Source organism: Motacilla alba, chromosome Z (assembly GCF_015832195.1).
Source record: "Motacilla alba alba isolate MOTALB_02 chromosome Z, Motacilla_alba_V1.0_pri, whole genome shotgun sequence".
NCBI lineage: Eukaryota > Metazoa > Chordata > Aves > Passeriformes > Motacillidae > Motacilla > Motacilla alba.
In genome coordinates this window covers 74,378,801-74,404,497 of record NC_052046.1, presented here as the reverse complement: position 1 = coordinate 74,404,497, position 25,697 = coordinate 74,378,801, and the positions used below count along the sequence as shown (strand labels likewise).

Below are 25,697 nucleotides of genomic sequence, written 5' to 3'. Positions count from 1 at the left end.
TGCTTTTCTGCTGACCCATTTTGTTATGTGGGTTAGGCTTTGCCTGCAGGGACACAGATCCTATAATGCAAGTCACTGGGCAAACTCATCAAATCAGGCTTGAACACTCAGTACACATGAGGAGCAGAGTAAAAAATGGTTTAGGATTTTAATCCAAAAGAGATACAAATTTTAGATGCTACAAGCACTCCACCACTGGGAAGAAAAATGGAGCTTGCCAAGGGTCCAGGCATGTTACTTTTAACTTTTAACTAGAGCTGATCTGCACTGTGATTGGCAGACCAGGAAAAGAAAGGCTTGCTGACTTTTTGGGACTTTTTTCCCCATATATTTTATGAAATGAGGGTGCCAGACCTGTGCACATTTCTGATACAACTATATTTTGGTGTATACTCCCTCTGGTAGAATACATCTATAATGAAATAAATCTCAGGAACTGAGACAAGCTGCAGAGAGTGGTGATATTTGACATTTGCAAATTTTAGGTGAAATTTGGACTTTTATAGTTACTTTTGATTATGGTGGAAAGTTATGCTCATTTCCAGAGAAAGCAACTTGAAATATTTTTCCTGACTAGATTTCCTGACTGCAAAAAGCAGAAGTCAACTAGTTACCTTCTCATAAATAAATTAACATGATAAGGTTGCATAGTATTTTATAATGATAATTGATAAATGGTGATGATTTAATTGCACTTCCTCTAGTAATAATCTTAAAATGCTCAAATGAAGTTCCTGTGATTGGCTTTCTTGTGAGTTAAATCTCCCTGGGGTCTTCAGTCATCCCTTCTCTACATCCGGAGATAACTTGCTTTAGCTGTTTTAAATAATACAAATCAATTAGAACACACAGCTGTTTAACAAAACTTCCAAATGTTGCTACAGGTCTCTGTGGGTATTTCCTGATGACTTATAATGACATCAATTTAGCACACCTGGTAAGATCTGTGTGAGCTGGAAGTGGCTTAATTCTGCAATGACAGGAAAATTAAGGAGTATTTATGGATTACCGTTGCCTTCCAGAAATGCTGCCAACTGTGATTTTCAGCTTCTTTTTAGGAGGATTCAGAAGTGGAATTACAGATATTGCAGCCCCCATCTCCTGAATTGCTTACTTGTAGCTTGGTGGGTGCTTTTTAGTGTTATTTATTTATATTAGTAATTTAAATAGATATAAACATATATTATATGTATGATGTATAACACTTAAATTAGTTATTTATAAGATAGTATACACAAATACCTAGTGGAATTGCCTAAGCAGCTCAAACTTATTGGGCCCTCTGTGTGTAATAAATACAATAAATAGCAGGTGTAATGTCCCAGTTAAGAAGGCAGCAGCCCCAAAGTGTCATGGTCAAATGCTAAATGGTGAGGCAAATTGAGAGAATAAAACTTCACAAGAACAAGAAAAAAGTTTAAAAAAAAAAAAAAAAAAAAGAACAGAGTGTGGAGAACAGAAATGAGACACATGGAGAGATCTTCCCAAATATGAAGGTGAACATATTTTATTACGTGATAGTGCATGGTGTAAGAACCAGGATTTAAAAACTTAGTAATTAAATTAAATTTAAAAATTAACTAATACTGAGTTAATTTGTAGAGGCTGCATTTGACCTTTCATCATTTTGGAAACCTCTCTGAAGATGGGTGGGAGATACGAAGCAGCAGAGAGTGACTCTGTGGTTATAGCCAGAACTTCAGTTATTGCCAGAATTTGGTTGAGTGTTCTCTGTGGAGTTGGAAATGCAAGACTGAAAGGCTTTCATTGTTAGGATGGGTGTGGGATAAGCACTGTCAGGGCATGGATTTTCATCCTGCTGTGCCTGAGGACTCCGCACCTGTTTGGAAGTGCCTTCCTCAAAATCCAGGACACTGGTGTAGCCTTCACATTTTCCAGAATATGTATTTTCCACAGAGTGTGGGATGATGCTGGAGTGATAGATACAGTCACCTGCTAGGAGGTGAACTGAGGCCCACTGATTTCTCAAGCACCTTCTGAAATTTAATAACAGTGGAATAAGGGATTGAAAAAAAAAATGGGCAGAGGCACTACTGAATCTTTGTAATTTTTTTGCCCTGATGGATATTTATAAAAGTGTAGACAAAAGCAGAAGGCCTTCAACAGGGGGAGAGACAACACTGTGACAAGTATGTTTCCAAGACTGTGATGAAGCTGAGTATTAATGTAGTTAATTCTATGAACACAGGTGCCCGAGTCCATTTTTGATTCTTGTTACTTCTGCTAATCCAAGCCTTCCATTATTTTTTTTTTCCTGTGTGGAAGCAAACTAGCAAGAGAATTTTGTAAGCTGATGAATGAAGCTGATCACAGTCAGTAGCATTACCAAGAATTTTGTTTTTAACAGAGTGATGTTGTCATAAAGGCTGACCTTCCCCTGAGGAAACAAAGTTGTAAACACAATCAAGTGTATGTGTTAAGGCTTAATCAATGCTTAGTGATGATGGAATGTAAAACCAAGCTTCCAAGGGTAGAAATCGAATTGCATTATTACAGGAGGCTCAGGGTTTGAAAAACTGCCCCATAAAACAAGAGCAAAACTTGGTGACTTGAAGATCCTGCAGAAGCAGTCTTAAAAATTAATCTGTGAGTCAGGATTCAAAGGGCTCTGGAAGCTGTGGAGTACATGTGTCCATTCATGACTCCCCTCCTTTTTAACCAACACTGTTCAGATGCAATTACTTCTGCTACCAAAGTGCTCCCAGGCATGGGAGGGGACACATTTCATGTGTGACACCTTGCTTCTGGATTTGCCAACAATAAATCAGCATTTTCCTGGTTTAGCCATTTACTGTTGCTGCAGATGAGGTAACTCAGACCATTCTGATACTGACTATATCCCATGTTTCTGAACAGGGAGTGGTCAGGAATTTTGCATCTGTTTCTTCTCAACCATTCATTTCTCAGTTCCATCTAAACAAGGTGGTTTTCTTCTGTCATTTGATACTTAGCAGGTAGTTTTAATATGTCCTTTCTGTCATGTCAGAAGTATTCAACCAAACCTAAACTATGGAAATCACAGCACAGAACTGCACCTACTTCCGAGTTAATCCAGAGTCTTTTCCAGCCAGGAGTTAGGAATCTGGAGGACACATTCTTTATAGTACCTCAATAATCCTGTCCATTACATCACTTAATTTATAGCAGTGTTAACAGAAAAATCAATAAACATTATTTCTAAAATGTCAGGGATGTTAATAGTGTGATTTAAAAAAGGAGAAAGAGTCAAAACTCTGAACAGAACACATTGATAAAGTGTTGTGGAGGCACATCTTGCTGAAAATGTGATAGGGAGGATTTAAATCATTACGGCTCAGTCATTTTGAAAAATGTGGTAAGGTATCTATTCTTAGACACACAAATCTTTCTTGCCATATTGTGGGATTTTGCTAAGTGGGGGAGGCTGTATACGGTATTTCTTAACAGAAGGTTGCTAGGATCGCTCCTAACGAATTTGAGTTGCATCAACAGTTGCTATGGATCCCCTGCTAATATTTTTGGAAAATTATTAGTACAACTTCCTGAGAAAAGGGAGTCTTACCAGCGCAGACTGGAAAGCTGTTTGACAGGGGGAAGATATGAGGATGGCAAAGCTGGGTTGGTATTTATTTCCCACTAAAATCTTCTACGATGTGTTGAACTCCTGGGGATTAAAACAAGCTGTAGTATTGTACAAGCTACCAAGGAGGTTTTATTTTAAAACTAGCTACTGATTATTAATGTTCAGCTGCCCTACAGTTTAGTCATGCTTTCCCCCATAAGACTTCATGGACAATAATCTAGTTCAACTAATTTAATAGAGGAAGAAGACCAAATAATGAACTAATACTAAATGTAGAGTAAATGCAGAAGTTTAATGGATAAGCAGCTGACAGATGTGCAGCTGGTGGAATCTACCAGGACTTGTGCAAGCCATTTGACAATGTCTGACATGACATCCTTGTCTCTGAGTTGGAGAGCCATGGGTTTGGTGGATGAACCCCTGGATGAGTGAGGGATGGGGCTGAGTGGTCACACTTGGGGACTTGGGGTCAATGAGTCAATGGCCAGGTGGAGACCGGGGACGAGTGGTGGCACCATGGGGACCTCCTGGAGCTCAGCAGGACCCAGGTCAGGGCAATCCCAGGCACCAGCACAGGCTGGGGCTGAGCAGAGGGAGCAGCCCTGGAGCAGCCCTGGGGGTGCTGTGGGGCAGGGCTGAGCCTAAAGCCCTGTGCTGGGCTGAGCCTAAAGCCCTGTGCTGGGCTGAGCCAGAGCCCAGAGCCCTGTGCTGGGCTGAGCCCAGCGTGGGCAGCAGGGCAGGGGGGATTCTGCCCCTCTGCCCCTCAGTCAGAGCCCAGCTGCAGAGCTGCCCCAGCCCTGGGCAGCCCAGGAAGGAGCTGGAGCTGCTGCAGCCAGGCCAGAGGAGGCTCCGGGATGGGCGCAGGGATGGAGCAGCTCTGCTGGCAGCAAAGGCTGGCACAGCTGGCATTGCTCACCTGGGCAGCAGAAGCTTTGGGCTGAGCTCAGCGTGGCCTTGCGGGGCCTGGAGGGGCTGCGGGAAAGATGGACACAGACAATTGCCAAGGGCTGCAGGGACAGCAGCCAGGGAATGGCTGCCAGTGCCAGAGGGCAGGGCTGGATGGCATCTTGGCAATGGGGAATTGTTCCCTGGCAGGGTGGGCAGGCCCTGGCACAGGGTGCCCAGAGCAGCTGGGGCTGCCCTTGGATCCCTGGCAGTGCCCAAGGCCAGGCTGGACAGTGGGGCTGGGAGCAGCCTGGGGCAGGGGAAGGTGACCCTGCCATGGCAGGGGTGACACTGGGTGGGCTCTGGGTTCCTTCCAACCCAAACCATTCCAGGACTCTATAATAATTTACATGCAGAGATGAAAGCAGTATGGAGTTTCCTGCCAGTTTCTTGGGCATAATTCAGGACAGACTTTCAAGTCCCAGTACTATTGTTACTTGAGTTACTCTGACATGAAGATTCAGTAATATTTTCCATGCAGATTCGTAATTAATCGAAGAAATTAACAGTGCAGTAGTATTGATTGTCTTGATTATTTTCTACTTCTGTGGAAAAACCTGTTTCAGTGCTGTGCATTGCATTTGCAGATAATTTATCTAGCAGTGGCTCTGCTTCCGAGAGCTTCCCAAGCACAGATTTGTGGAGTAAGTGGTAAGAGCACCCTCCCTGCCTGGTGTGGCATTTCTCCTTGCAGGTGGATTCTGCTCTGCCTTGCCCCCACCTTGACTGCTGGCTGTTCACTTCTGGAATGAATCTGCCTACTGAACATTCCCCCCTTATGGGAAAATCCTAAATTACACAACAGCATTGACTGCACAGCATGAAAGAAGTGAGGATCATACGTGGCACACTCAGGTCCATTTGAAAGGCCACTGGAGTGGCCACGGGGCATTGTAAACTGTATTTTTTTCTTACTTTATTAATTAAAAAAAGCATTTTGAGTGCTGCTGAAATGGGAGTTAGGTATCTGTGCTAACAGAAAGCAGTTTATACCTAAACACCTGCGCTCTGGAGTGGTGGCAGCAGATGGTGTCGGCAGTTCAAAAACATTTAGACAAATTCATGAGGCCACTTGTCCATAAATGGATGCAAAATTACCTGGCAGGAGTGAGTCCTGCAGTGCCTGGGGAGCAGATCTGCTGGAGCAGTGCAGGGGCAATGAGCCACAGAGGGAGCCCATGCTTGTGCTGTCCCAAGTACTGCTGGGCGAGGCAGGAAACACTGCTGGGGCATCCTCTGGAATCTCTGGGATTATGGGATGAACCCTTTCAGGCCACTTTTGTCAAATGCCAGCATGGGTTTGGGGTTTTTTGGTTGTTTTTTTTTTTTTTCCCCCTTATATTTTTTTAATCAGGGTAGGAAATCTGTCTCCAGTGTCTTTTCCATGCTTCCACAGCTTGTTGGATCGTTCAGTTTTGCACCTTCGATGAATCTCATAACTTAAGAACAGATTTTAAATAGTAATTAATTAAGACTATATGCTACATAACTAAAATGGTGACAACTGAATTAATCTACTTTTGGCAAGCATGGAGGAAGAATCATCTGTTTATTTTCTTAGGAAAATGGCTGAGATGCCATTTCTTGACAATGTAACTATGGACCTGCCAATTTTTAAGTATAAAGTTTTCTTGAAAAATCCTAAATGCATAAGTTACGTGCTTGTGAGAAGCTTTAAAGCCTTAAATGAAGCTTGTTAAGCTTTAGAAACATGCCTGAGTGTCACCTACTGCTTTGATTCCTCCTGTTCTTGAAATTAATAATTCAAACATTATTATACATATATAAAACACATAATTATGGACCAGCAGTGTTGGCTGTTCTTGGTTACTGTTTTGCTTGTCCTGCATTACCTCTCCTGCCTTTCAGGCATCTTCTGTTAGCTATTTAATAAATTAATTAAAATAAAAATAATAGCATTTAATAAAATAGTAAAGTTATAAAATGTAAAAAAAAAAATCACCACCTCTTCAAAACTGTAAGTACTCCAGAATCAGGCAGAATTGGGGCATAAAATATGAATTACAGAGTCACAGAATGGTTTGGTTTGGAAGGCACCTTTGCTGGGATCCATGATGGATTTGAAGCAGCAGATGCAGAGTGGTAGGCGTGGTTCCTCTCAGAGGAATGCTGGCTGTGCTAAGTGTCCTTGTATTTCTGTGTTGTAGGATCTGCCAAAGCATCTCTGCTTTCCTCAGGAAAACGTAGCCATTTAATTGCCTTTTCAGCTTGGACTTGGTATTTGATGAAAGAAGGACGGGATCCAGCTTGGTTGGCTGCGTGGTGTTGGAAGTGGGGAAGGTGTTAATAAAAAATCATCGCTGAACTTGGTTGTGGGTCTTTGGGAGCACACAGGAACGGGGACCTTAAATCATGGGGGCAACTGCAGCTGCTGCCTGCAGGGAGCTGGGGTGTAAATCAAACCAGCCTCCCCCACAAAGACAGGCTCAGTAAATACAGAAATCTGCTTTTTGGGGCGAGTTTGCACTTCTCTGTGCTGTCAGGGGCCTTCCCGCTTTCCCCTGCTCGATGCCAGTGCAGATCTGCTTTGATTTGTCTGAGCAAAGCAGGAGAGCAGTGCCCGTGGCACTTGCCAGGTCATTCCTCAGCACTGTCACCTCAGCACTGTCACTGTTGTTCCTCCTCCAGCTCCTGGGTTTGGTGGGGTTTCTGTGTTTTGTTGCAAAGCTGGGGAAACTTGCCTCAGTTATGCCAGTAGGATGAGCTGGCTTCTGGTTGTGAGTTGAAGTCAGTGACCATAAATACTTTTTCTGTCCCAGGTCACAGAATCCCAGACTGGTTTGGATTGGGAAGGACCTGAAATTCATCCCATTCCACTCCCTACCATGGCAGGGACACCTTCCACTGTCCCACGCTGCTCCAAGCCCTGTCCAACCAACTTCCAGGGATCCAGGGGCAGCCTCAGCTGCTCTGGGCACCCCGTGCCAGGGCCTGCCCACCCTCTCAGGGAAGGATTCCTAAATGCCAAAATCCAGCATAACCCTAAGTCAGTAGGATGGAGAAACCCTGGACAATCTCTGCTACCAACAGCTTTATTACTGTGATTTACTCCTTCTGTCAGGATTATAAAAGTTCCCCGTGTCATTACAGTTCCTTAACGTTGTGCTTGCAACATAGTGAGTGATTCCACAGTAATAGATTTTCCATTGTAGTAGTTCCATTATTAGAGGAAAATCCCTTTGACCTCAGGTTGCACACGTTTGAAGTTCCGTGTGTGCAGATGCTGTTCTGGCTGTGGGACTCAGGGCCAGTCTGAAGAGAGAAATCTTCCTGCCTTCTTTCTGAATGTGTAGAGTTGGATTATATCAACAAGGAAGTTACTATTGATGTGTATGAAAATAAGGAATGAAAAAGAAGATAGACCATGAATTCAAGAACGTGAATTACTTATATAATCTTGGGTGAAGAATTTTTACTTAAAACTCAGACGTTTGTTTCAATAAATGTGGTGAGAAATTGGAAGAAAGGGAAAAAGTTATATCCTCTTTATTAATTGCATCACTGTTTCCTTTTCCTAAATGGAAGAAATTATGGGGGGGCATGTTTTATTAATTCTGCTTGCTTTTTCTGACCTGGTGACTGCTGGGAAAATGTCTGGAATCAGTTGGCACTGGCTGTGGTGTTTGCTTGTAGGATCTTGCATGAACTTTTTGACACCCCTGTGTGAATTTATTTTTGCAAAGCAACATCATGCAAACCAGGCTGGGGAAGAGGCAGTTTCAGGCACAAATCCCCTGAACTATCATCAATGGAGAGACCATAAATGTTGTGATGGATGCTTGAAGGCAGTTTAATGTAGCACTGGAGAAAATAGAAGCCATTACCCCTGGAAGAGCTCCAGTTATGACAGAGAAAATAAATGGTGCTGTTACAAGAGATGTACTGACAACAAAATTCCTGCTGGCTGGGGAGGAGAGCAGCAGAGCACGGTACAGAAACCTACAGACAATTACCCCTTATCTGAAGTAATGTTTATTTTTGGTTTAAATCCGACATGGAGACTGCTTGATAAAATGACTTAATCCAATCTGACGGAAGTTTAGTCTTAATTATACTCGTGCTTGGGAGCTGCCCGGTCTTTGCCACTGCTCAGATCAGTGCTGTGACATTTCCCTGCTCGGCCCCTGTGCGTGGAGGGCTGTACCTGCACAGGCAGTGAACAGAGCTGTGCTGCCAGAGGGCAGGGATGCATGGGATATTGGCATTTAGGAATTGTTCCCTGGCAGGGTGCGGAGGGGCTGGGATGGAATTCCCAGAGCAGCTGGGGCTGCCCCTGGATCCCTGGCAGTGCCCAAGGCCAGGCTGGGCCCTGGAGCAGCCTGGGGCAGTGGAAGGTGTCCCTGCCATGGCAGGGAGTGGGATGGGATGAGATTTAAGGCCCCTCCCAACCCAAACCATTCCAGGACTCTGTGATTAATTTTCAGTCTGTCCCACGGAACATTTTGTGTCTTGCATCCATCTCTCTCTCCCAGGTTATTTTAATGGGAGGAGTTGAGGCAGCAGCTACAGCAGCAGGCACAGAACGTCCTCACACATCTTTCCTCTGTCACCTGGGAGAGAGGTCTTTCTGCAGAAAATAAATGAAGCAACATTTTGAGCTTCCCAGTTGAGCAGAGCTGGTGCGTGCCTGTGAAAGTATTCCTTCCCCATCCCAGCTGGGTCAGACTCGCAGGGATATGCAGATGTGTGATGTATTCCAGCATGTGGTGCTGAACAGGCACTGCTGTAAATCAGCCTTATAGCTGGATAGATCCAAAATCATAGCCAGATCCAGGAAAATAATGCTGCTGATTTCAAATAAACTATGTGTCAGAGTATTACTGCCCACAAGAGTTGTGGGCAACCTGCAAATGGGTTCTTGCAGTACAACGCCAGCGAGTGCCTGTGGGAATTGACTTGAAACTCTCACACTGCCCTGGTGCATGACTGACTGGAAAAAGATTAATTGTGAACAAGAAATGGATGATTCTTACATATTGTTTGTAGTGTTTTGGGTTTTTTCTTCATGAAGTCCCAGTAGGACTGTATATTTTTGGTGTAACTGGCACAGGACCAGCCTAGATGAAGGGTAGAATTGCTGCCCTAATATTTTGCTCAGGGTTATATTTCAGTGCATGTGGATTGTCATCATTCTGCCAGGTAAGTGCAGCAGGCAGTGAGCTAATGCTAATGAAGCTGATGCAGCACAAACTTTGATTCATTTTCACCCTTCTGACAGTGTTTGAGAAGGACTTGGGGTCCATCCCACCACAGACACCTCACCCTCTCCCAGGGCAGGCTGGGGGCCTGGCAGTGAGAGGCTCTGTAGCCCATTACCAATTCTGAAATCATCCAGGGCTTTGATAACTCCTGCATTTTTATTGGCAGCATCCCCATGCTTCCTCCTCAGAGCTGCTGTGTCAGTGGTTTAACCTTGAGTGCACATCAGAGCCTCGCAGGATGCCATTGTGTACAGGATTTGGAAGGTAGCATTTGACTGAATCAGAGCTGATGCTCTCGGAATGTTTTCCCTGATGCTCCACAAGCTTCTCATCCCCACCTCAGCCTTCTGCCGTTTTAAAGGCTGCTCCTTAATGGCTCTTGGCTCAGGATTTCTCTTGGTTTCTTGTACTTCTGTGGTTTTCCTGGAAGCATGTGACACATTCCTGTCTTGAGTAGCATGAAATTCCTGCGTTTGGGAATGTTTTCTGTATCACTCTTGTCATGTAAGAGGAAGGACTAAAAGAATGATGCAGACTGTAAAGGTAATCAATTGTTAAAAAAAGTCAAGTCTGGCCTCCATGTGTCACTCACTAGTGGTTTGCTGTAGCAAGGAGTGCAGGGCAAAATGAAACACTGGGGGGGCGGGTCAGGATGGTTTGGAATAACTTTAGGCTGAACATTCAGCTTTGGGAATTGTCTTCATGCCTTGTTAAGAGAGCTGAGTCACTTAAACCTGGATTACTTGTCTTTTCTTTCTGGGTATTTGTGCAGCTTGCTGAAATTTTTTGCACAATTTCCTTTTTTTTAAACTTTGCGTATTAGTTTTGTCAATATTATTAGCTATATACTTTCTTTGCTGTCTTTAAGGTATACCATTGGCGCAGTCCGTGTATTTTCTGAAATTTTTTGGAGGCCTAAGATGATTTGAGCAGATAATGAAAAGGGGGTTTTAATTCAAAGTATTACTGTTTCTCAAAGAAAAACTGCATCAATTCACTTTTGACAACAGCAGATGGTAGCATTCATATGCAAGTTATCTGTTTGCAGTGTGAAACAAAGCTTTCTGAACACCCTTTTTTTTTGTATATTCTGGAGCTTTTGGGAGTTTTTAAAGTTCTCTTAGGCATAAAGGGATTGATCCTCATGAGAACATTTTCAGAGCCAAGTGGAAGTTGAAGCCACCTTGAGAGCACTTCCTTCTCCCTTCTTGCTGCCTCTCCAAAGGGAACCATGTGTATTTCCCAGCACCAGCCTCAGAAGACACCAGGCAGGGCTCAGGGTGGTTGAAGACCTTTTTTCCTAAGGGGAATGGGTTTTCTGTGTTACATTTGCTCAGACTGGTTTGCACAGCAGCTTTGCCTCTCTGCAGCCAGTTAATGCTGAAACATTAATTGAGTTACTTCCACAAACCATTACGTTTTAACTAAAATAGTGGCGTAGCCTGGTTGCTGATCTTATTTCCCTTTCAACAGGGGTGAATATATAGTATCGATGTGCAATATTTACAATATATATTAATTTGTCATGACTGTGATAGGAGGAGCAATGTGATCTGAGATTCTGAAGTGAGAAAAGTTGCATCAGGGCCAGATTGCACCATGCCTTGTCTTTTCCAGATGCATTCCAGTTCTCTGTTTTCCTTCCATGACAAAGCAAATTCTGTTCCCTCTTAGGAGCACCCCATCCTCGGGCAGCCTTTCTTTGTCCTGCACCCCTGTCGAACCAATGAATTCATCTCTGCTGTGCTGAGAGGCTCACAGGATCACCACAGGTGAGGGGCACTGCTGGGCCTTGCAAGGCTTTCTGCAATGCAGGTAAAGTCAGTCAGCTGCAGAGTGGAAATGGACAAAGCTACTGCCTTAGTGCCAGCAGAATAAGATTTCTGTATTGTCACTTCAGGCCTGACAATTAAAATACATTTGTGATAGGAATCGTGAAGGAACAGCCCCATCTGAAGCTGTTTTGTGACTGTTGAGTCTGTCTGTAATTCAGAAAAAGGTGGGATAATATAGTTATTGTGCTTTTTTGTGGTTTTTTTTTTTTCCCAATAGACACACAAATTACATCACTCTGTGGCTCAGTACTGTAGGCCCAGTTGTGGGCCTGAATCTGCCTTTGAGTTATGCAAAACTGGCACCTGAGCAGAGCACAGCTGTGGCTGAAAGGTAAGAGAAAAGGAAATCATCCTTTCCTCTCCCACCCTCCTGTTCCAGAGATCAGATGGATAAATGGCAGAACCATTTCCTCCTCCACTGAAGCTCTTGGTTAATTCAGGACTCGCCTTTCAGTGTTTTGCTTACCTGCCTGCCTTGCTGCCTCACTTGCTTTGCAATGAAAATCTGTGCAGAGAGAGAGAGAGAGGTGCTCAGCCCGTTGCTGACAGCCCAGAGGGCCCCTGAGCTCCTGGGGTCTCTCTCAGGTGTGGAGAAGTGTTTTACATTGGTTCCCCCAGCACAGGGCTGGGGGCCTGGCATAACTGCTGCAAGGGTTTTAATTTAACTCCTTTTTCTGTGTTTGCTGTCGCCTCTCCAGAGCCCTGAGCTGAAGGACTGGGAGTGGTCAGGCTGTGATAAAGCTGCTGCAGACTTCCCTGGGGATGAAGCTGAAGGGTCCTTCCTGGCTGCTCAGCCATGCCAGAGTGGAAATGCTTGCTCATGGCTTTTTCTCTGGCCAGAACTCACCAGTGATGACGGTGGGAATTGGCTGCAGCTGTGGGAGCACCTCCCAGCACCAGCCAGACCTGCCCTCCCCTGAAGTCACTCATCTCCTGCCTCCTGTGCCCTTGCTGAGGCTGCACACAGATGCACAAGCCAGAGCCAGAGTTGCTGGATCTACTGAACTCACCTCTAGAAAATCTGCACCATCTGTGGGGCAGGAAAAGCAATATAAACACAGAGAAATGCTCGTGGGATGTGGTGTGGGCTTGTGGCAGCCAGGCTGTGGGCTGAGGCTGCTTCACCGGGGAGCCACCTTCTCCAGCAGAGCCTGCTGAGGGACCAGCCCGTGTTCCCCAGCACACAGAACATCCTCATCCCAGGAATGTCACACCTCAGGGAGCAGAGGGCATCGGGGCTGTCACAAACAGAGCCCTTGGAGCCCGCTCTGGAGCTCAGGTGCCTGGAGCAGCCGTGTGGGAACATCTGGCTCTGCCGTGCTCCGCTGCCTGCCAGGGAAGCTCTCCGTGCCCCCGGGAGCTGCTGCTGTTCCCAATTAGTGTTTCTCGTTGTAGTTGTGGTTGTTCACAGGTTTGCTCCCTGCACTGCGCTGCTTCTGCAGCCTCCCCTGACAGCTGCTGGGTTTTGGGGATTGCCTGGTGGTGCTGCCACGGAGAGCCAGATTATGAGGAACTCCCCTACCACCCATCCTGGCTTCTCTCCCACTCCCATTTTATTTGCAGTGTAAAACAGAGTCTGAGCAGCTGACACTGGAGCACAGATTTCACTCTGTACATTCAGCAGTTCTAGGGTGTGCCACGTCAGAGCTGGGAGTGTGAAATGCATCCAGATTCTGTTTTTTCAAATCGTGTTTTTACCTTCCATTAGTTGCCATTGGTGGACAGGGAATACAGAGTGCAGTCCTTGAAATCCCATGGGCGCAGAATTTGAGTGCCAGACATTTGGAATTAATAATGAAAGCACATACTTTAATTTGTTCTGTGTCATACCAACCTGAAAAACCATTTTTCCCATGTAAGATTTACAAAATATGGCCCGCAGCTACACTGATTTTTTTTTTAAACACTTTTGGTAACACATGCTTGATAATTGCATCCACAGCCCATTTTTAAAATTAAGTGAGATTTAGATTGGGAGGAAGAGCCAGCAAAAGAGGTAACAGCAGGTTTAAGAGCTGTTAAATGTTCACCCCTCCTCTGTCATCGTCACTTGTCAGCACTCAGCCTTCAAAATGTGGAATTTATATGTGAAGGAAAATAAATATTTTTATTTTACATGGAACAAGTCTCAACAGCCGTTGCTCTTTCTACCTTAATTCACCATTTGCAAAGAAAGAAGAGAATTATTTGACCAGGGCATTACACTGGGCTCAAACAACGAGGTGACAGTGCTGTGTCTCATCAATATCAATATTTCCCTGAAATTTGCCTGGAAAACCAAAATTCAACTTGGTTAGTAGAAATACATGGAGGGTAGACAGAGAAAAAAATACAGGGTAATATAAATATTTGGGACCAAGGAGATAACTAAGTCCATTTGGATATCTCCTTTTTAATGGCTGGGGTGGGAGGTAAGCAACCAATTTCCTGTTTACATTTATGCCTTAATGATTTAGGATATCTTAACTGAATTTTTATGCATGAAAATTATTTATTTATTTATAATCAAGGGAATTGTGGCACTGTTTTGTGATTGTATTTTATGTTGTGATTATTTAGTTAAACTATTGAAGATCCTTAGACCTGAGCTTGGGTTTTGTCTACATGCATTGTCTGAACTCTTGCATCCTGTCAAGGAGAAAATTTCCAGTTTGGATTTGTAAAATTGCTCAGTTGCTCATCTCTGCTAATCTGGGAAGACGATCTCAAGGGAGGTTCTTCACTTCTGGGGAGCTCTTGTAAGAGGGAACAGTCTCATTCCTGCCCTGGGTTGCCAGAATCATCAAGAGGAATTAATTTTATGTGTTCACCTGAGCCAAAAAATGTGTTTTTCTGGGGAGTGCAGTTGGTAGCCACACACATAATCCCTCGTTTGTGTCAGCATGACCAGGTAAGAATTTAACCCCCTGCCAGGAGATCTGAGGTTGCCTGGCTTTGCTTACTAACAGGAACGTTCCTTTCCACGCAGGAAATGTGGAGCTGCTTAATTATAGCTACAGTCAAGTAATCAGTATCAATTCTTGCTGCAACTCCATGAATTTCAGCAAAACTTTCTCAATAACTTTTTTTCCCCCTCCCTCTTTGCCATGATGATGGTTTCATGAGTCTGTTTGGACATCTGTATTTATATTGCACACGTGTAAATTCAGTTCCAGCACAAAGGAGGGACGATTGCTCTTCCCTCTGAATGGTGAAGTTACAATTATTTCCTCAAAAACACTCTCTTCCAGAGAACAGTGTGTGTATGGGTATTTATACCTATTTTTAGCAACATGTGGGCTTTTAAAAGTGTTTCAAGGAATTTAGTGCATTTTTTAGCAATAAATTCTTACCGCCTAGAATAAAAATAAAAAATGCCTGAAGCTGAGAGCTGCAAAAGCAACCCTGTATTGAGTGCTCAGGATTAGGAAGGTGTCACACAGGTTGTTATCTCTTGGATTTCATGAAGATCTTAAAAAACCCTGCACCACGAGGAAGCTTTCAGTTCCCCACTTGAGAGCTTGTTGTAGCTGTCACCTCCTGAAGACAAATTCACCTTAAGGCAGAGGGGATTTCACGGCTGTGTTTGAACAGAGAATGGATTTACAGAGCACCCTCTTAACACCTTCCTCAAGTGTGTTACAAAACAACATCCTCTCCTGTAGCAGCGTTACTGTTCAGTCAGGTGTTGCTGGTGTCAGATGGTTGGCCAGCTGCTTTAATAAGTGAAAATATTAATTCGTGTTGGTGATGAGGTGGAAAATGTGGCCAGCTGTGGATTCTCCTCCGTTTAGGAGGATGTTGGGTTATGTAACACCTATTTTTTAGGCTCTAAACCCCTCTAGTAGTAACTTGGTGATGTTGAGCTCAGGTCATCTTTCTCTGAGTTCTTCCAGCAGTGTCCAGGTAACACAAGGTATTCCTGGGCACTGGCACAACTACAGAATCACAGGATGGCTGGAGTGGGAAGGGACTCGGAGCCCATCCAGTGTCACCCCTGCCATGGCAGGGACACCTCACACTGCCCCAGTGTCCAGCCTGGCCTTGGGCACTGCCAGGGATCCAGGGGCAGCCCCAGCTGCTCCGGGCACCCTGTGCCAGGGCCTGCCCACCCTGCCAGGGAACAATTCCCCATTGCCAAGATGCCATCCAGCCCTGCCCTCTGGCACTGGCAGCCATTCCCTGGCTGCTGTCCCTGCAGCCCTTGGCAATTGTCTGTGTCCATCTTTCCCGCAGCCCCTCCAGGCCCCGCAAGGCCACGCTGAGCTCAGCCCAAAGCTCCTGCTGCCCAGGTGAGCAATGCCAGCTGTGCCAGCCTTTGCTGCCAGCAGAGCTGCTCCATCCCTGCGCCCATCCCGGAGCCTCCTCTGGCCCGGCTGCAGCAGCTCCAGCTCCTTCCTGGGCTGCCCAGGGCTGGGGCAGCTCTGCAGGTGGGGTCTGACTGAGGGGCAGAGGGGCAGAATCCCCCCTGCCCTGCTGCCCACGCTGGGCTCGGCCCAGCACAGGGCTCTGGGCTCTGGCTCAGCCCAGCACAGGGCTCTGGGCTCTGGCTTAGCCCAGCACAGGGTTTTTGGGGTCCCAGCCCTGCCCCACAGCACCCCCAGGGCTGCTGCCTGTGCTCAGCCTGTGCTGGACCCAGCCCCTGCGTGCCCGAATTTCCCCGTTTCCTTTGTCACAACCCACTCGGGTTCTTGTCTCGAGCGTTTCCGTTTCAGCTCTCCCCCTCTCCGCTCCTGTCGCGACATCTGGTGGCGACACGGCCTCACGACAGCAGCGGCCGCGGGAGCCGCTCCAGCGTCTGAATGCTTCCCCTCTGGAATTTGGAGATCCAGAACTGCCACGGGGACAGTCCCCTTCCCTTCTGCGTGCCCCAGGAGCTGGACTACACAAACCTCGGGGCAGATTCTGAAGCGTTCTTAGATTCCTTCTGCATTTCCATACGAATGGCTGCATTCTCACATGAATTCCTGGACAAGTGAATTATTTGAATCAGGGCCTTTCCCTCACCACGCAGACCAACTGTAGCTGTAACAGGGGAATTGTTCACTCTGACTTCAGCCAAGTATTTTGGGGTTTTCCTGCATTAAGGAACCCCTGACCCATGCGTTTTTTATCTGGCTAAGCAGGCAGAAGTTCAGACACCCAAGTCAGTGCACAGTGCTGCTGTACAACAGGTGTCCTCAAACTGGGCAGACTTGCCCCAAAATAACCAGGTAATTTGTATTTAACAGGTCAAACCCTCTGGTGGGTCAATCACCCCTTCAGGGCCTGAACCCAGCGAGCTCTGTGCCTGTGCTCACCATCAACAGCAATTCAGTGAGCATTTTTCATGTGAGAAAGCCTCTTTTTCACAATTATGCCCTAAAATTCATACAGTTGGCCGTGCCCTGACAGGATACTTTGACTCCTGATTAGTAATCCTAAAGGAACATTGGGGTTTGGGCTTTTTCTTCGGCCAGATCCAGGGGAAAAATTTACTTTTTAATGCCAAGGTTTCTGCGACAGCCCCGTACCTCGGAGTAAGAAGCAGAGAACTCCTTTAAAACCAAAGATTTTATTGGTGTTCTTGTCAGACCGGTGAGCCTTTACGACCTGGGTCTCTCCTTCTTGCCCTTGTAGAGGGCCAGCAGGGACACGTTGGCCACCTTGACCACCTTGAAACGCACGCCTGGGATGTCCCCCACGGCGTGGCCCTTGCGCCCAAAGCCGGCCACCAGCACCTCGTCGTTCTCCTGCGACAGGACGGGGACAGTGAGCACCAGAGGCAGCCCCCAACACCCCCCGAGGGAGCTGCACCTGGGTGCTGACCAAACCCCACCCAACCCACCCTGCACAGGTTCAATGCATCAGATTTTCAGGCCCCTCTCCTCGCGGGGTTCCAGGCAATTACCTCGATGAAGTTCAGGCAGCCATCGTTGGGGACGAAAGCTGTGATTTTCTTGCCGTTCTTAATGAGCTGCACCCTGACACATTTCCTGATGGCAGAGTTGGGCTGCTTGGCTTCCACCCCCCTGCAAGGGAAACCAACCAGCCAAGAAATCAGCGCGGCTCATCAGGAGGGGCATTAATCAACACAGAATTAACCTTTTTACCTTGTGTTCAGTGTAAATTGCATCTGTATCACAACACCTGAGAGCTGCTTGGAAGTACTGAATTAATACTCAATTCATATACATTAATCTAGATTTATGCTTGAACCCATAAAATACCACTTCCCAAGCCAAACAGAAACTTAAATGATCTCCAGATAAAGTCAGTAAGATTAAAAAAAAAAAACAAAGAGAAATCTCAAAACCAAAATCATGGAAACAGTGTTTTAAAACCACAGCTGTGGCAGCATCTCAATGAAATTTATAAATTACTGAAGAGGAGAAGAAAAAAGGAAGAAGTAGGTAGGATGTATGACACACAAACACCATTTCCTTTCCATCTGTGCCAAAAAATCCTGATTCTTCCCTATGGAAAAAAAAAAGAAATCGTGCCTTTTCCCTGATTTTTAACTAAAACCCCCTATCTTTTTCTTACTTTAAAAATAAATTTATTTTCTGTAACTCTTACCACATATCTCGATTTGCCCTAATTTTTGAAAAAAACCCCACACGTTTCTAATTTTACTGTCAGTTGTGCCAACCCCCCCCCTATTTTTTTTTTGTGAACTAATTCTGGCCCAAGATGTTTATTCACCTCCCTCCCCTCCCTCCCCGCCATTTTTAGAAAAAAACACCCCGAATCCCTGTTTTTCCCCATCCTTCGCGGGAGCTGCATCCCAGGGGCTCTGGGACGCCCATTCCAGCCGGGAGGATCACCCACACTTTCTCCAGGACGATGCCCTTGGCGTGGGAAGCGCCCCCGAAGGGGTTGGCCTTCAGCGCCGTGCCCAGGTGCGCCTTCTTGTACTGCTTGTCGTGCCACTTCTGGTCCCGGCGGTGGCTGCGCAGCTTGCGAGCGGTGCGGAGGCCTCGGCACTTCCCTGCAGGGCGAGACGGAGCCGGCGTGAGGAGGGGAGGGAGCCGTGAGGGGAAGGCGGCGTGAGGCCATGGCGGGCACGCGGCGGGTAATGGCGGACGCGGCCTCACGGCCTGCAGCGCCGCCCGCACCGCGCCCAGCCGGCTGCGGGCGGGCGGGCAGCGCCTGCGGAGCGCCGCGGGCACCGCCGGGGATCCCCCAGCCCCAGCCCCGGCCCCGCTCCCGCTCCCGGCCCCGAGCGGAGCGGCGCTCACCCATCCTCTCCGCGCGGCTGCCGAGCGAGAAAAGAGGAGGAGGCTCCGCGCCCGCCGCCTATAGCCGCGCCGGCAGGACCCGCGCGGGCTGCCCGCGCCGCGCCTGACCCAATGCCCACCGGCACCGCGAAGGGCGGCCCGGCAGAGAGGCCGCGGGTTCGAGTCCCGGCTGGCGGTGCAGTGAGGACCCCTCGCTGTGGCGGCCGCGGGTTCGAGTCCCACTCCCGCTGGGCCCTCAGGGAATTGGGAAAGAAAAACTTTGGAACCAGAGGTAAATATGGGAAATTTCCATCGACAGTGGGAAACCGGCTTTGATTTATTACCGCACTGTGTGCGTGAGGGGGTGTCGCTCTTCCTGTCACCCACAGTGAGGTGCTCGTTTTTGTGGATCATGTTAGGTGTGAAAGATGCGTATTTTATGATTGGCTTTTCACAGATATTAACATGACTATTATATGTTTTATGTTAGAAAGTTATTCTGTATTTATTTTCTTAAGGAGTGTGTTAAATATAGTTTTAGGTTATAAAGCAATGCTAAAACAGAAACTGTGTATGTAGGATATTTTTTTAAAGAAAGGAATGAGGTACTCGCACCAGACAGCAGCCACAGGACACCTGAATCTTTCAGAGAAAGAGAATTTATTGCTCCATTATCAGAAGAAACTTCTTCCCGCCTGTCAGGTCAGGATTCAGAGGAAGAAGTTGGCACTGCCCAGACAGAATCCTTGGTTTGGATGGAATTTCTGCATCATGGATGAGGTGTATGAATATGCAACAGGCTGTTGCTTTTAAGGGTTAATCCTCTGGTAACTGTGTCCTTTTTCGGGCTTATGTTGCCCAGAAAAGGCACCCGAACCATCCATAACTCTTTGTTCTTTTTGTCTCGTATTGCCCTAATTCCAATTGTCCAGATTTTTATTGATCTAATTATATTAATATTTTTACAACCATTTATTACTATTAAACTTCTAAAATTTTACAGACAAGTGACTGGCGTTCCTTCACATTATACAAGTGTGGTTTTTTTTTCATTCCAAAAGCTTTACACCCGTTTCCAAAAACCCTTGTACACACGCTGATCAACGTCAGAGCTCTTAATGCACACGCACACACGTGCCCCAGCTCTTTTCACCCTCACCTGCCCACAGGGGTGATGCTGATTTATTAAACAATGTGGATGTTGCTCTAGTGCTGATATCCAGCTGTGACTGACGGGAACTCTCTAACAGTTTAAAGTTAGAAAGGGTATGTTTGTTGCAGGATAGCTCCCGAATACACACCGCAATTTACAGGTGATCACAGAGTCCTTTTATCCATGCAAGTGTTGAATACCCAAAATACCAATACATATTCATGGCATTGGTGCATCCCATTCCCCAGCTTCGTATGGTAATTAGTTCAAAAGCCATTAAGCATGCGCAGTGTGTTCAGTGAAATGGGTCGGTGGTCCCTTTGATGGGGAGGCCTCCTGTTACCACATTTCTCCTCATGGAGAAAAGCAAGGTGTGGGGTCTCGTGGCTCACGCTGGGCGTCAGTTGTGGGGTCTCGTGCCCCGGATTGGGGTGACCCCGAAAGATGGAAAAGTCTCTCCTCCAACCCGTGCCTTCAAAGAAAGACTCAGCAGTCCTCTGTTGCCTGGTCTGAAGGTAGTTTATTGTTGGTTATCTTAAAGATTCTTCTCCTGAGCTGCTGTGGCCCGTTCAGCAGCTCAGACAAAGGCACACTGCCCTCCCAGGGGGCTGCTGCCATCTTTTATATCACACGTTACTGTTACATTTTTATACTTTTTCCCCAATACCTACTATCTGTATTGAATGGTGACTTTCTACTCTAAACCAATCTGTGAGTGCCAACATCACCAAACACGTGGAGGTTGGGAAGGAGAAAGAAAGAGGACAGGGCACACCCAAGTCCCTCCATCTTAGATCCCCTGACCCCCATGTACAAAACTTGGACCCCTGCGTACAAGGCTTAAACCCCCCCTGTACAGCACTCAGAAATCCTTCCTTTCACTTCGTGACTACTTCTACTACAATACCTAAACTTGTGTGCGTGGCTTGTAATTCTTCATACAGAGTTGGTGATTTGCTCATTGGGCTAAGATCAAAACCCCACGTGTGTCTTTGGCTGCTGCCAGGGTCTCAGAGCTCCCTGCCAGTGGCTCTGGCCATCCAGGACACCCAGAGGGGTGTCCTGGGTTCCCACAGCAAGGCACAGCTTTTCCCAGGAATATAGCTGGGACTCACGTTCTCTGAACATCAGAGAAAGAGAAACACAGTCCTTGTCACTTGCTGTGCCTGTGTTGTGCCAAAGCAGAATGGAATGGGGAGATTGTTTGCCCAAAGTGAGGATGTTTTCTTCCCTTGGCCAGTCGAGGCCAAGAGCGTGTCTGTGTTGAGATTGTCTGCTGGCAATCTCGGGGCAGACAGCCAGAGTCATGGATGAGTGCAGTTGAACTTGTGAGTGCGTGGCAGATTCAACTGTAGATTTATAGAATAAAGTACTTCCTCAGCCTTCTGGAGATGGAGTCACATGCCTCGTCATTTTTCTCTCCCCTCATTGACGGGGTCGCCTTGTTTTGCAGTAGCCTCCCAAAATGAGGAAGTCAATGTAGCCTTCCTCGTTCTGACCTTTCTACCTTTTCAATGCAAATATGACAAATGAACCCTTGGAGGAACTCCCATTCCTTGTCTTCAGTTGGTTTCAGAACAGAGGAGGCCCACTTATGTTCCTCAAAGCTATTTAGCTATTTGTCAGTTTCTATATTCTTCATTACAAACCCAGCTGACCAAACATTGTGTTGACAAGCAATCAATATTATTAGCCAACTACTAACTCTTAACTTCATCAAGGCCTACCCATTTATTTTAATTAACTCCCATAAAGCTTATCTGTAGCTAAAATCGTAGCCCCTCTAGAATCTCTAAATCCATAATGTTTTTGTCTCAATGCCCAGGGCTGAGGTGACATCCAGCCTGGCTCTGCCTGGTCACCTGTGCCACCAAACCCGAGTGCCCAACCCACTCAGTGGAGCTCCTGGTTGCTGCTGGTGAGCAGAACTGGTGATAAAAAGATCACCTGCTTCTCACCATGACATTTTATGAAAATCCTTTGCTAGGATTTTCTTCTCCTGAAGAAGCTGAGGAGCCTCAGGAAAGAAATGTAACCAATAAGTCTCTGCTGCTGTGGAATGCAATGGGTTTGGTCCATGCTGCTTGTTTCTAATTAACGACCAATCAAAGATGCAGCTGGGTCAACTCTCGGAGAGTCACAAGATTTTATCCTTTTTCCTTTTTCCTTTTTCCCCTTTCCTTTCCTTTCCTTTCCTTTCCTTTCCTTTCCTTTCCTTTCCTTTTCTTTCCTTTCCTTTCCTTTCCTTTCCTTTCCTTTCCTTTTCCTTTCCTTTCCTTTCCTTTCCTTTCCTTTCCTTTCCTTTCCTTTCCTTTCCTTTCCTTTCCTTTCCTTTCCTTTCCTTTCCTTTCCTTTCCTTCTGATGAATCCTTTCTCTCTCTTCTTTTAGTATAGCATTTTTAATATGACATATATCATAATATAATAAATCAGACTTTTGAAAAATGGAGTCCAGATTCTCATCTCTTCCCTTGTTGGAATTGCCTGCAAAATCCCACACCTGATTGTTATTACTGACAGGTAAACCCTCAGGGTTTTGTTGTTTTTTTGGTGGTGTTTTTTTTGTGTGTGTGTTTTTTGTGGGGCTCTTTTTTTGTTTGTTTTGTTTTGTTTTTGCTTTTTGTTTTGTTTTGGTTTTTTTTGTGTGGGCCCTTGTTGTCCCTGGAATGGAGGGTTGGAGTCCCAGAGGTGGCAGATCCCAGTCTTGCAGAGGGTCTGGGATGGACAAGGACCATGCCCAGGGCCTGGTGGGGCTTCAGCCAGAATTTCTGCCTGCAACGAGCCTGTGCTGAGCTGGGATTCCACTCTTCCCCCAGGGAAGAAGCAACAGGATGAGAGAAAATGGCATAAAGCTGCAGCAGGAGAGGTTTAGGTTGGATGCTGGGAGAATTCCTTACTGGAAAGGGCTGTCCAGCCAGGACAGGGTAGGGTCCATGTGGAAACCCAGGGCACAGGGAATATTTCTCTGTCTGCTCTGGGGTGCCCTGACCCCCAGGGCAGCACTGACTGTGACCCTCAGTCATGGAGAAAGTTTCCTAAACTTCAAGATGGACTGGAACCCACGAAAGTGTGAAACAGATTATAGAGAGCAGTGTGGGTGTGTCACCTGGGGAGAAATTGAGCCTTTGGGATTTTTAGTGTGCTGTGGATGTCAGCAAGCTGGAGGGCACAGGGTGTCATCCTGGGTTTCTTCTTCATGCTTCTTCTTCCTCCTTCTCCATGGGTTTGGGTGGTGTTTTGGAATTGGGTGGAACAGTCTGCACTGGGGCTCTGTGGGATCAGCTGTTGGGTTAAAAGGGGAAAATAATCCAGGTGTCAGCTCTTAATTGCATAGTTTACCTTTAAAAGACCTCAGAACGAGAGATTGCTGGCCATTTTGTGGTGCTTTTCCAGCCTGCTGTGGACAGCATGCAAAACTCTAGATAAGATAACAATAAACAAGAACCTGAAGACCGAAAAAATCCAGTGTGTCTCTCTTTCCTGACACAAGACTGCTCCAGGAGGGTCTCCCCAGGCAGGGGAGCCCCCTGGGAGGGCCCAGCCTGAGCCCCAGGAGTCGGGGAATCGGGAACAGGTCGCCCAGCAGATCCCCATCCCAGGGGGGGTTCACAGCCTGTGTTGGGGACATGGGTGGGGTGGCCTTGCCTGTGCTGGGAGATGGTTGGGCTGGCTGGTTTTGTGGGTCTTTTCCAGCTTCCCTGGCTCTGTGGTTCTTACTTGCAGCTTTTCGTGGAACCATGGAGTGGTGTGGGTTGGGAGGGACCCTAAATCCCACCCAGGGTGCTTTCCACCATCCCAGGGTGCTCCAAGCCCATCTCACCTGGCCTGGGACACTGCCAGGGATCCTGAGGCATTGTGATTTAATTTCTGCCCTGCCCCCGAGCAGATCTGCACGGAGCAAAGTCGTGTCGCAGAAACAAGCTTGTATTTCTCATTTCTGAAAGCTGCTTCAGTCCATGCTGCCAAGCTGCATCCATCCAAATCATGAACGTTCCCTTCCCTTTTGGGAATGACTCTGGAGAGGCAGTAATTAGATGTAAACACATCATTTTTAACACAGCCTGTGCTCGTGGCTTAAGTGGAAAATACACATTTTGTGTGTTTACATAGGGCTGGTTTTACATTCAATCTTTCTATAACAACTAATAAAAAAAAATTCTAAATATTATAAAAATACAACCTCTCCCTGCAAAAGAAACCCCAAGCAATCCCGAGCAAAACCACAAACACCATCAACACTTTGAGGAGGAAACATTGCTGTTATAAAAGACAGCTCTTGAAGATGCAGTTCCAGTGCTGGAATGCAGTTGTCACTTGGTAATTTCAAAACCATTTTGTCTTTGTGAAAATGCTGCTGCTTTGCTTTGCAAAGCTGGGAATACCAGGAATACTTAAAAGCTGACTAGGAAGACAATTGCTGAATGCAACATAAATATGCCACAACAAACTGGTATTTATTGGACAAATATTCTTCAAAAGGTCATGATCTGGGAAAGAAATGGTTTGCCGTGGAGCTGCTATGGGGTTTGCTCTTTCTTTTTAAACTACACTAGAACTTTGGGACACTTCTGTTTGAATTTCTTTGTTTTCAGAATTTCTTTCTTTTCAGAATTTCTTTGTTTCACCACATTCTTCAAAATTACTGCCCCCTTTTTTTTTTTTTTTTTTTTTTTTTTTAAATCAAATATGTCATTTTTAAACCCCAGATTGCAGCTAAACACCACACAGCCTCTCCCTCATTCCTCTTCCTCTCCTGGAAGGGAATTGTACCAAAAATGGCTTCAGATAAGAACAGTTTAATGACTGAGATAAATAATAGTTAAGAACACGTGCCTGATTTGAGACAACAAATAAGAATAAAATCAATATTAAGGCTAATGAGGGAGAGGTGTGCAGGCACAGGTGGCCTCCAGGTGTGTCCCTGGAGGGACAGGGGGTTGCAGCAGGATGACCATTCGTGTCCAACCCAAACCATTCTGTGGTTCTGGGATGCACAGAGAGTCTGAGACTCCTTCCTTTTTGCAGAACTCCCCTCCTGGGCACAGCCCTCCGGGCACTGTGGGCAGCTTTGGAGAGTGCTGACAGATAAGCGCTTCTAAAATTAAATGTCTCAGTTGGCCAAGCAGACAAATCCACCCAAAATCCCACCACTTATCCTGAAACTCCTGCTATAATCTGATCTCTGATGCCTGGCGTCCCGTGGTGCTGCACAGCCAGGGACAGCTGGGTTGTGACACACACTGGGATTTTTTTTGTGGGGGGTTTTTTGGGGGGTAATTTCCCCACCCCGACCCTTCCCTGAAGGTGCAGGAAGGCCTGGAGTCTGTATGGGGATTTCTCAGGGATGGGATCCTTTGCGGATGTGGGACCCAAAAAGGTAATCCCGGAATCCCAGACTATTTTGGGTTGGGATGGAACCCTAAATCCCATCCTGCTCCACCCCCTGCCATGGCAGGGACACTTTCCAGGCTGCTCCCAGCCCCAGTGTCCAGCCTGGCCTTGGGCACTGCCCGGGATCCAGGGGCAGCCCCAGCTGGCCTGCCCACCCTCCCAGGGAAGCAGGAAAGGGTTGTAAGAGGATTAATTTTTGCATCCTCTCCCAGAAGGATGCTTTTTTGGCCTGGTTAGTTTCCCAGAGGGAGGATGGTGTTGGAACTGAGACAAGATTTTTGTGTATTTTAAGGCCAGTTTTCTGTCCTTGCCTCTGTATCGTTGTCAGTGCGCTGTGCATCAGAGCAGCCACGATCTGTTAGATTAGAAAGGTGATGTGTTCAGTGCTGA

At 46.5% G+C, this 25,697-nt stretch overlaps 2 protein-coding genes across 4 annotated transcripts in view; one reads left to right on the top strand and one right to left on the bottom strand.

Annotated features, from left to right (window-relative positions):
* Positions 1-13,707, top strand: part of ATG10 (autophagy related 10) — a 59,582-nt gene extending 45,875 nt beyond the window's left edge. For 2 of the 3 annotated variants that reach the window (XM_038124274.1, XM_038124275.1), the window contains exons 6-9: positions 11,425-11,522; positions 11,803-11,916; positions 12,040-12,170; positions 12,284-13,707. In XM_038124274.1, coding sequence (XP_037980202.1) covers positions 11,425-11,522; positions 11,803-11,916; positions 12,040-12,170; positions 12,284-12,291 — 351 coding nt within the window. In that variant the 3' untranslated portion in view covers positions 12,292-13,707. The remainder of the gene's footprint in view (positions 1-11,424; positions 11,523-11,802; positions 11,917-12,039; positions 12,171-12,283) is intronic. The other variant, XM_038124276.1, reaches the window with a different exon arrangement.
* Positions 13,708-17,099: 3,392 nt separating this feature from the next.
* On the bottom strand, positions 17,100-18,937 carry RPS23 (ribosomal protein S23). Its single transcript, XM_038125735.1, has 4 exons — positions 18,785-18,937; positions 18,375-18,534; positions 17,455-17,575; positions 17,100-17,296 (listed from the first exon to the last, which is right to left on the bottom strand). The coding sequence occupies exons 1-4, from the start codon at positions 18,786-18,788 to the stop codon at positions 17,150-17,152; spliced, it is 432 nt and encodes a 143-aa protein (XP_037981663.1). The 5' UTR covers positions 18,789-18,937; the 3' UTR covers positions 17,100-17,149.
* Between the last annotated feature and the right edge of the window lie 6,760 nt (positions 18,938-25,697).